General features: G+C 47.8%; 1 protein-coding gene across 1 annotated transcript; it reads left to right on the forward strand.

Moving 5' to 3' along the window:
• Nucleotides 1-238: 238 nt before the first annotated feature.
• MRPS34 (mitochondrial ribosomal protein S34) lies at nt 239-10,129 on the forward strand. The gene is made up of 3 exons (XM_061560676.1): nt 239-995; nt 2,200-2,242; nt 9,373-10,129. The coding sequence occupies exons 1-3, from the start codon at nt 675-677 to the stop codon at nt 9,663-9,665; spliced, it is 657 nt and encodes a 218-aa protein (XP_061416660.1). The 5' UTR covers nt 239-674; the 3' UTR covers nt 9,666-10,129.
• The last annotated feature ends 949 nt before the right edge of the window (nt 10,130-11,078 follow it).

Consider the following 11,078-nt stretch of genomic DNA (forward strand, 5'->3'; position numbering starts at 1 on the left):
TCGCGCGCGCGACATGTGACTCGACACGTGCGACCTGAGCCGGGTTGGGGACGGAGGTGAGCGAGCGAACAGCCAAGGGGGAGAGAGAGAGAGTTACAATACAGCACGACTAGTCTACAGCACGACTAGTCTACAGCACGACTAGTCTACAGCACGACTAGTCTACAGCACGACTAGTCTACAGCACGACTAGTCTACAGCACGACTAGTCTACAGCACGACTAGTCTAAGCCGACTAGTCACAGCACGACTAGTCTACAGCACGACTAGTCTACAGCACGACTAGTCTACAGCACGACTAGTCTACAGCACGACTAGTCTACAGCACGACTAGTCTACAGCACGACTAGTCTACAGCACGACTAGTCTACAGCACGACTAGCAACTACAACACCACCACGACTAGTCTACAGCACCACGCCCAGCGACTACAACACCACGACTAGCAACTACAACACCACAACTAGACTACACCACCACGACTAGTCTACAGCACCACGCCGAGCGACTACAACACCACGACTAGTCTACACCACCACAACTAGTCTACAACACCACGCCGAGCGACTACAACACCACAACTAGTCTACAGCACCACGCCGAGCGATTACAACACCACCACTAGTCTACACCACCAACAGACGAGAGACTACGACAACAGCAGCAGCGGCAGCATGTCCAAGAGGCGCGTGCGCTGGATCGCCGAGCTCGCGGAGCGCGTGCGCGAGGTGTGGGCCGTGTCGCGGCGGCAGCCCGACAGCGTCCGCCACGCGCTCGACCCCTCCACGATGCGGCGGCCCCACACGGGCCGGCGGCTCCCGGCGCGCGCCTGGGCGGACGCGGCGCGCGAGTCGCGGCTGCCCGCGCTGCTGGGCGCGGCGCGGCGCACGGGCCTCGGCCGCCTCGCCACGCGCGCCTCGTGGGCGGCGCTGCGCGGGGACGGCGCCGCGTGCTGCTGGCGCGTGACGGCGGTGCGCCTCGACTACACGGCCAGCGTGCGTGAGGCGCCTCGCACTCGCACGCAACACCACCACGCCGCGTGCCACACCACGCCGCGTGCCACACCACGCCGCGTGCCACACCACGCCGCGTGCCACACCACGCCGCGTGCCACACCACGCCGCGTGCCACACCACGCCGCGTGCCACACCACACTGTGTGTGCGTGCCACGCACATCTGTGTGTGCCTATGTGTCGTGCACCGAATACATTCGTAACACAGTTCGTTACGCATAGAGTTGTGGATATAATTTACGTTGCACTTTCGCAGCGTACGTAACCAATCGTGATAATCGGAAGTCTGTGTCATGTATATGCACGCGTAGCACGCATGCACGTGTGTGATGAGATGCACGCATGCACGTGTGTGATGAGATGCACGCATGCACGTGTGTGATGAGATGCACGCATGCACGTGTGTGATGAGATGCGCGCATGCACGTGTGTGATGAGATGCGCGCATGCACGTGTGTGATGAGATGCACGCATGCACGTGTCGGATGAGATGCACGCATGCACGTGTGTGATGAGATGCACGCATGCACGTGTCGGATGAGATGCACGCATGCACGTGTGTGATGAGATGCACGCATGCACGTGTCGAATGAGATGCACGCATGCACGTGTCGGATGAGATGTACGCATGCACGTGTGTGATGAGATGCACGCATGCACGTGTCGGATGAGATGCACGCATGCAAGTGTGGAATGAGATGCACGCATGCACGTGTCGGATGAGATGCACGCATGCACGTGTCGGATGAGATGCACGCATGCACGTGTGTGATGAGATGCACGCATGCACGTGTCGGATGAGATGCACGCATGCACGTGTGTGATGAGATGCACGCATACACGTGTCGGATGAGATGCACGCATGCACGTGTGTGATGAGATGCACGCATACACGTGTCGCATGAGATGCACGCATGCACGTGTCGGATGAGATGCACGTGTCGGATGAGATGCACGCATGCACGTGTGTGATGAGATGCACGCATGCACGTGTTCCATGAGATGCACGCATGCACGTGTGGGATGAGATGCACGCATGCACGTGTGGGGTGCGATGCACGCATGCACGTGTCCGATGAGATGCACGCATGCACGTGTGGGATGAGATGCACGCATTCACGTGTTCCATGAGATGCCTGCATACACGTGTCCGATGAGATGTACGTGTCGCATGTTTCTGTGCAGGATCTGGACCATGGGAAAGCGTGGGGCGTCCTCACCTTCCAGGGTGAGCCGTGCAATGCGGTTGCACAAATCTACCCACGCGCCCAGCCAGTGTTGTTCATCTGCTGCTGGATAATGGTTATTTGACCATACCTCAGTCGGTGAAGGTGGGGGAGGCGAGACTTGGAGCATAGTGCAGGACAACTATGGGTTTGCTGCAAGTACTGCCCTCGAAAGTCGATCCATCCAATGCATGGTGGTCGCTAATAAATGAAAAAAAAACACTTTCCAGACTCAATCTTGCTTAGCCTCAGAGTTTTGCAGAGATCGGGCGCGTTGCGGATGATTTGGCATGCAGACCTGTCACTTGATTTCTCTCGGTCCACATGAAGCCGACGATTTCAAAACAGTCGGCTACATTTGCCCGTCAATGCAAGCATTCTATCCGCACTGGTTGGGTACTGGAGGGGGGAAATGTTCGATCTGTCGACGCTTTGTTTCTATCCTTAGTACATCAAGTCGCTTCTCTTACTGCAAGGGCCTTTTAGTGGTGACGCAAGCGACGTGTGTGTGTGTCAGTGAGTGGTTACCCGTCAGAGGGTAATTTGGGATATTTTCAAAGACCTATTTGGCCCTCGGTGAGGAAAATATGCTCCACCCGAGACGTCCATTATGATGTGTTCGCGCTGTGTGATGTGTTCTCTGTGTGTGACGTGTTCTCTATGTGTGTGTGTGTGTGATGTGTTCTCTATGTGTGTGTGTGATGTGTTCTCTATGTGTGTGTGTGATGTGTTCTCTATGTGTATGTGTGATGTGTTCTCTATGTGTGTGATGTGTTCTCTATGTGTGTGTGTGATGTGTTCTCTATGTGTGTGTGTGATGTGTTCTCTATGTGTGTGTGTGATGTGTTCTCTATGTGTGTGTGTGACGTGTTCTCTATGTGTGTGTGTGATGTGTTCTCTATGTGTGTGTGTGACGTGTTCTCTATGTGTGTGTGTGATGTGTTCTCTATGTGTGTGATGTGTTCTCTATGTGTGTGTGTGACGTGTTCTCTATGTGTGTGTGTGATGTGTTCTCTGTGTGTGTGTGTGACGTGTTCTCTATGTGTGTGTGTGACGTGTTCTCTATGTGTGTGTGTGACGTGTTCTCTATGTGTGTGTGTGATGTGTTCTCTATGTGTGTGATGTGTTCTCTATGTGTGTGTGTGACGTGTTCTCTATGTGTGTGTGTGACGTGTTCTCTATGTGTGTGATGTGTTCTCTATGTGTGTGTGTGATGTGTTCTCTATGTGTGTGTGTGACGTGTTCTCTATGTGTGTGTGTGATGTGTTCTCTATGTGTGTGTGTGATGTGTTCTCTATGTGTGTGTGTGACGTGTTCTCTATGTGTGTGATGTGTTCTCTATGTGTGTGTGTGATGTGTTCTCTATGTGTGTGTGTGACGTGTTCTCTATGTGTGTGTGATGTGTTCTCTATGTGTGTGTGTGACGTGTTCTCTGTGTGTGTGTGATGTGTTCTCTATGTGTGTGTGTGTGATGTGTTCTCTATGTGTGTGTGTGTGATGTGTTCTCTGTGTGTGTGTGTGACGTGTTCTCTATGTGTGTGTGTGTGACGTGTTCTCTATGTGTGTGTGTGTGATGTGTTCTCTATGTGTGTGTGTGATGTGTTCTCTATGTGTGTGTGTGATGTGTTCTCTATGTGTGTGTGTGATGTGTTCTCTATGTGTGTGTGTGATGTGTTCTCTATGTGTGTGTGTGTGATGTGTTCTCTATGTGTGTGTGTGATGTGTTCTCTGTGTGTGTGTGTGACGTGTTCTCTATGTGTGTGTGTGTGACGTGTTCTCTATGTGTGTGTGTGATGTGTTCTCTATGTGTATGTGTGATGTGTTCTCTATGTGTGTGTGTGTGATGTGTTCTCTATGTGTGTGTGTGATGTGTTCTCTATGTGTGTGTGTGATGTGTTCTCTATGCGTGTGTGTGTGTTCTCTATGTGTGTGTGTGATGTGTTCTCTATGTGTGTGTGTGACGTGTTCTCTATGTGTGTGTGTGATGTGTTCTCTATGTGTGTGTGTGATGTGTTCTCTATGTGTGTGTGTGATGTGTTCTCTATGTGTGTGTGTGTGTGTTCTCTATGTGTGTGTGTGATGTGTTCTCTATGTGTGTGTGTGACGTGTTCTCTATGTGTGTGTGTGATGTGTTCTCTATGTGTGTGTGTGATGTGTTCTCTATGTGTGTGTGTGACGTGTTCTCTATGTGTGTGTGTGACGTGTTCTCTATGTGTGTGTGTGACGTGTTCTCTATGTGTGTGTGTGATGTGTTCTCTATGTGTGTGTGTGACGTGTTCTCTATGTGTGTGATGTGTTCTCTATGTGTGTGTGTGTTCTCTATGTGTGTGTGTGTGATGTGTTCTCTATGTGTGTGTGTGACGTGTTCTCTATGTGTGTGTGTGATGTGTTCTCTATGTGTGTGTGTGACGTGTTCTCTATGTGTGTGATGTGTTCTCTATGTGTGTGTGTGTGTTCTCTATGTGTGTGTGTGTGACGTGTTCTCTATGTGTGTGTGTGACGTGTTCTCTATGTGTGTGTGTGACGTGTTCTCTATGTGTGTGTGTGACGTGTTCTCTATGTGTGTGTGTGTGACGTGTTCTCTATGTGTGTGTGTGTGACGTGTTCTCTATGTGTGTGTGTGACGTGTTCTCTATGTGTGTGTGTGACGTGTTCTCTATGTGTGTGTGTGACGTGTTCTCTATGTGTGTGTGTGACGTGTTCTCTATGTGTGTGTGTGTGATGTGTTCTCTATGTGTGTGTGTGTGATGTGTTCTCTATGTGTGTGTGTGACGTGTTCTCTATGTGTGTGTGTGATGTGTTCTCTATGCGTGTGTGTGACATGTTCTCTATGTGTGTGTGTGATGTGTTCTCTATGTGTGTGTGTGACGTGTTCTCTATGCGTGTGTGTGACGTGTTCTCTATGTGTGTGTGTGACGTGTTCTCTATGCGTGTGTGTGACGTGTTCTCTATGTGTGTGTGTGATGTGTTCTCTATGTGTGTGTGTGACGTGTTCTCTATGTGTGTGTGTGATGTGTTCTCTATGTGTGTGTGTGACGTGTTCTCTATGCGTGTGTGTGATGTGTTCTCTATGTGTGTGTGTGTGACGTGTTCTCTATGTGTGTGTGTGACGTGTTCTCTATGTGTGTGTGTGTGTGTTCTCTGTGTGTGTGTGTGACGTGTTCTCTATGCGTGTGTGTGACGTGTTCTCTATGTGTGTGTGTGATGTGTTCTCTATGTGTGTGTGTGACGTGTTCTCTATGTGTGTGTGTGTGTGTTCTCTGTGTGTGTGTGTGACGTGTTCTCTATGCGTGTGTGTGACGTGTTCTCTATGTGTGTGTGTGACGTGTTCTCTATGTGTGTGTGTGTGTGTTCTCTGTGTGTGTGTGTGACGTGTTCTCTGTGTGTGTGTGTGACGTGTTCTCTATGTGTGTGTGTGATGTGTTCTCTATGTGTGTGTGTGACGTGTTCTCTATGTGTGTGTGACGTGTTCTCTATGTGTGTGTGTGTGTGTTCTCTGTGTGTGTGTGTGACGTGTTCTCTATGCGTGTGTGTGACGTGTTCTCTGTGCGTGTGTGTGACGTGTTCTCTATGCGTGTGTGTGACGTGTTCTCTGTGCGTGTGTGTGATGTGTTCTCTATGTTTGTGATGTGTTCTCTATGTGTGTGTGTGACGTGTTCTCTATGTGTGTGTGTGACGTGTTCTCTATGTGTGTGTGTGATGTGTTCTCTATGTGTGTGTGTGATGTGTTCTCTATGTGTGTGTGTGATGTGTTCTCTATGTGTGTGTGTGATGTGTTCTCTATGTGCGTGTGTGATGTGTTCTCTATGTGTGTGTGTGATGTGTTCTCTATGTGTGTGTGTGACGTGTTCTCTGTGTGTGTGTGATGTGTTCTCTATGTGTGTGTGTGATGTGTTCTCTGTGTGTGTGTGATGTGTTCTCTATGTGTGTGTGTGATGTGTTCTCTATGTGTGTGTGTGATGTGTTCTCTATGTGTGTGTGATGTGTTCTCTATGTGTGTGTGTGATGTGTTCTCTATGTGTGTGTGTGACGTGTTCTCTATGTGTGTGTGTGATGTGTTCTCTATGTGTGTGTGTGATGTGTTCTCTATGCGTGTGTGTGATGTGTTCTCTATGTGTGTGTGTGATGTGTTCTCTATGTGTGTGTGTGACGTGTTCTCTATGTGTGTGTGTGATGTGTTCTCTATGTGTGTGTGTGTGTGTTCTCTATGTGTGTGTGTGATGTGTTCTCTATGTGTGTGTGTGTGACGTGTTCTCTATGTGTGTGTGTGTGACGTGTTCTCTATGTGTGTGTGTGTGATGTGTTCTCTATGTGTGTGTGTGACGTGTTCTCTATGTGTGTGTGTGATGTGTTCTCTATGTGTGTGTGTGATGTGTTCTCTATGTGTGTGTGTGATGTGTTCTCTATGTGTGTGTGTGTGTGTTCTCTATGTGTGTGTGTGTGTTCTCTATGTGTGTGTGTGATGTGTTCTCTATGTGTGTGTGTGACGTGTTCTCTATGTGTGTGTATGTGACGTGTTCTCTATGTGTGTGTGTGATGTGTTCTCTATGTGTGTGTGTGACGTGTTCTCTATGTGTGTGTGTGACGTGTTCTCTATGTGTGTGTGTGATGTGTTCTCTATGTGTGTGTGTGTGACGTGTTCTCTATGTGTGTGTGTGACGTGTTCTCTATGTGTATGTGTGATGTGTTCTCTATGTGTGTGTGTGATGTGTTCTCTATGTGTGTGTGTGATGTGTTCTCTATGTGTGTGTGTGTGTTCTCTGTGTGCGTGTGATGTGTTCTCTATGTGTGTGTGTGACGTGTTCTCTATGCGTGTGTGTGATGTGTTCTCTATGTGTGTGTGTGATGTGTTCTCTATGTGTGTGTGTGTTCTCTATGTGTGTGTGTGACGTGTTCTCTATGCGTGTGTGTGATGTGTTCTCTGTGCGTGTGTGATGTGTTCTCTATGTGTGTGTGTGATGTGTTCTCTATGTGTGTGTGTGACGTGTTCTCTATGTGTGTGTGTGACGTGTTCTCTATGTGTGTGTGTGACGTGTTCTCTATGTGTGTGTGTGTGTGATGTGTTCTCTATGTGTGTGTGTGACGTGTTCTCTATGTGTGTGTGTGATGTGTTCTCTATGCGTGTGTGTGACGTGTTCTCTATGTGTGTGTGTGATGTGTTCTCTATGTGTGTGTGTGACGTGTTCTCTATGTGTGTGTGTGACGTGTTCTCTATGTGTGTGTGTGACGTGTTCTCTATGTGTGTGTGTGTGTGACGTGTTCTCTATGTGTGTGTGTGACGTGTTCTCTATGTGTGTGTGTGACGTGTTCTCTATGTGTGTGTGTGTGTGTTTTCTATGTGTGTGATGTGTTCTCTATGTGTGTGTGTGATGTGTTTTCTATGTGTGTGTGTGATGTGTTTTCTATGTGTGTGATGTGTTCTCTATGTGTGTGATGTGTTCTCTATGTGTGTGTGTGATGTGTTCTCTATGTGTGTGTGTGACGTGTTCTCTATGTGTTCGATGTGTTCTCTATGTGTGTGTGTGATGTGTTCTCTATGTGTGTGATGTGTTCTCTATGTGTGTGTTTGATGTGTTCTCTATGTGTGTGATGTGTTCTCTATGTGTGTGTGTGATGTGTTCTCTATGTGTGTGTGTGACGTGTTCTCTATGTGTGTGATGTGTTCTCTATGTGTGTGTGTTCTCTGTGCGTGTGTGTGATGTGTTCTCTGTGCGTGTGTGTGTGATGTGTTCTTTGTGCGTGTGCGTGTGATGTTCTTTATGTGTGTATGTGTGATTTGTTTTCTATGTTTGTGTGTGTGATGTGTTCTCTGTGCATGTGTGTGTGATGTGTTCCCTATGCGTGTGTGATGTGTTCCCTATGCGTGTGTGTGTGACGTGTTCTCTATGCATGTGTGTGTGACATGTTCTCTATGCGTGTGTGTGTGACGTGTTTTCTATGCGTGTGTGTGATGTGTTCTCTATGCGTGTGTGTGACGTGTTCTCTATGCATGTGTGTGTGACATGTTCTCTATGCGTGTGTGTGTGACGTGTTTTCTATGCGTGTGTGTGATGTGTTCTCTATGTGTGTGTGTGACGTGTTCTCTATGTGTGTGTGTGTGATGTGTTCTCTATGTGTGTGTGTGTGATGTGTTCTCTATGTGTGTGTGTGATGTGTTCTCTATGTGTGTGTGATGTGTTCTCTGTGCGTGTGTGTGATGTGTTCTCTATGTGTGTGTGTGATGTGTTCTCTATGTGTGTGTGTGATGTGTTCTCTATGTGTGTGTGTGATGTGTTCTCTATGTGTGTGTGTGTGTGTTCTCTATGTGTGTGTGTTCTCTGTGCGTGTGTGTGTGACGTGTTCTCTATGTGTGTGTGACGTGTTCTCTATGTGTGTGTGTGTGATGTGTTCTCTGTGCGTGTGTGTGTGACGTGTTCTCTATGTGTGTGTGTGACGTGTTCTCTATGTGTGTGTGTGTTCTCTATGTGTGTGTGTTCTCTGTGCGTGTGTGTGTGACGTGTTCTCTATGTGTGTGTGTGATGTGTTCTCTATGTGTGTGTGTGACGTGTTCTCTATGTGTGTGTGTTCTCTGTGCGTGTGTGTGTGACGTGTTCTCTATGTGTGTGTGTGATGTGTTCTCTATGTGTGTGTGTGACGTGTTCTCTATGTGTGTGTGTGACGTGTTCTCTATGTGTGTGTGTGACGTGTTCTCTGTGTGTGTGTGTGATGTGTTCTCTATGTGTGTGTGTGATATGTTCTCTATGTGTGTGTGATGTGTTCTCTATGTGTGTGATGTGTTCTCTATGTGTGTGTGTGACGTGTTCTCTTTGCGTGTGTGTGACGTGTTCTCTATGTGTGTGTGTGACGTGTTCTCTATGCGTGTGTGTGACGTGTTCTCTATGTGTGTGTGTGACGTGTTCTCTATGTGTGTGTGTGACGTGTTCTCTATGTGTGTGTGTGACGTGTTCTCTATGTGTGTGATGTGTTCTCTTTGCGTGTGTGTGATGTGTTCTCTATGTGTGTGATGTGTTCTCTTTGCGTGTGTGTGACGTGTTCTCTATGCGTGTGTGTGACGTGTTCTCTATGTGTGTGATGTGTTCTCTTTGCGTGTATGCTGTAAAATTACCTGGGTGCCTGTGCTTCCATCCTGCAGGCAAGACCGAGGGAGAGGCCCGCGAGATCGAGCAGGCCATGTACCACGACTGGCGGCTCATCCCGCGGCACGAGGAGGCGGCCTTCATGGCGAGATGCGTCCCGGCCCCCCAGGAGGAGGACACGGGCCCCCGGCTGGTCCCCTTCCCGCCGCTGCTGCGAGCCATGGTCCTCGCGCGCGCTGCCAAGGAGGGTCGCGAGCAGAGCGAGCCGATGCTCGATCTCGCTTTGGTGTCGCTCGGCAAGCAGCTGCAGCAGCAGAGGGAGGCCAGGTTGAAAGGCAGATGCCTGTAGGTAGGCGAGGAGCGTCGTCAAATGTGTAGGCATTTTTTAGTTCATCAACGTCATGGTCTTGCCTGAATATTTGTGATTTCCACGAGCCCTCTGGTTAAACGTATGTACTGGATGTCCTCTGATCTGGAAAATAGTCTGGTGTAATATTTTTTAATGAACAAACGTCAATGTTCCTGAGCCTTCTGGTATAATAGTAATAATGTGTGCTTATATGTATGTGCTTGGAATGGTTCAAAATAGGGACATGTTGCACCTATGTAATATACTTTACACTTGAATAAATAGTAACTGAGAAACTGATGTCTTAATAGTATTGTGTTCATTAGCTGATCTCACACGTCGGCATGTGTGGTCAGCCTGAGTGATGATGTGATATAATCTGCCAGTAGGTGGTAGTGTTTGCTTGTTTCATTGATGTGTGTGGTACTGTGTTTAGTCGTTTTCATTCCTTAATACTCTAAAAAAGCATCTTTTTCCCTTTTCTTTAGCTTTTAATTTAGGGATGCTATTTTTTTGAGTAAGCCAGATATGGTCGCTTTATATGTAGTTTTGTATTGGTCTGCATAAAAGGCTAACATCGACTAATCAATACCTTCCAAGTTCATATGGGTAAGGTGTATGGTTAACAGTGTTTAAATGTTGAGTTTATTGAATGTCTACTCTCTCTGAGAGCTGTACTTATTCCCCGAATAGTCGTGCTCAAGCACAAGTCACGTGTCAAAGAACTAAGTGTTGGCTGCAAGTTGCCGAGTCCAGTTGAAGATTGATACGAGAAATGAATGTCATCCATTCGCATTAACTGCAGTGGTATACAACAATCATCGTAGGTGAGAATATCAATGTGGCTTTATATTACAGCTCAAAACTAGTTTTATATTCTGAGTTTTAAGCAGATGCATCTTAAAAGTGCAAGTGGCCCAGCGGGAGAGTGATCGGCTCGCATACAGAGAGTTGCGGGTTCAAATCCTGGTTGGAGGTTGACTCATCCCATCATACCTCTGGGGTCAATAAAATTAGTACCACTTTGTGGGGAAGTCAACAGTAGTTGTCATGGAGGGATGTACCTCTACCGTTGGAATGTGGAGTCTCCACCACTGACTGTAAACAGATGAGCACTGCTTCACTGCTCATATGGGCAGATAATCATGATCTTACGTCTGCACTGTGCGTGGACTGCATGTGCTCATACCTCCTCCTTGGACACCCTGCCGCCACTGATCTGACTTCTGATCAGGCACTTTGAAAGTGTTTTATTGTTACACATGTTTATCTAGGAGACTTCGCTGAGTCTCAAGAATATCTTTAAAGATGTTCGTGCCAAATTGTGCACGAGGCGATGTAGCTATGTGTAAGTCCAAATGAGTAATTTGCAGGAAATTTGTTTCCATTGGGATGTTTGGCAAATGCCGGTTA

This window comes from Lethenteron reissneri, chromosome 26 (genome assembly GCF_015708825.2).
Source record: "Lethenteron reissneri isolate LAM-NWPU_2019-01 chromosome 26, ASM1570882v1, whole genome shotgun sequence".
Taxonomy (NCBI): domain Eukaryota; kingdom Metazoa; phylum Chordata; class Hyperoartia; order Petromyzontiformes; family Petromyzontidae; genus Lethenteron; species Lethenteron reissneri.

What these genes read in the sequence shown, in the direction of transcription:
- MRPS34 (XM_061560676.1), top strand. Translation starts at nt 675, where the DNA reads ATGTCCAAGAGGCGCGTGCGCTGGATCGCCGAGCTCGCGGAGCGCGTG. An exon ending in GCCTCGACTACACGGCCAGC is followed by an intron (nt 996 to 2,199) that starts GTGCGTGAGGCG and finishes GTTTCTGTGCAG; the next exon opens with GATCTGGACCATGGGAAAGC. An exon ending in GGGCGTCCTCACCTTCCAGG is followed by an intron (nt 2,243 to 9,372) that starts GTGAGCCGTGCA and finishes TCCATCCTGCAG; the next exon opens with GCAAGACCGAGGGAGAGGCC.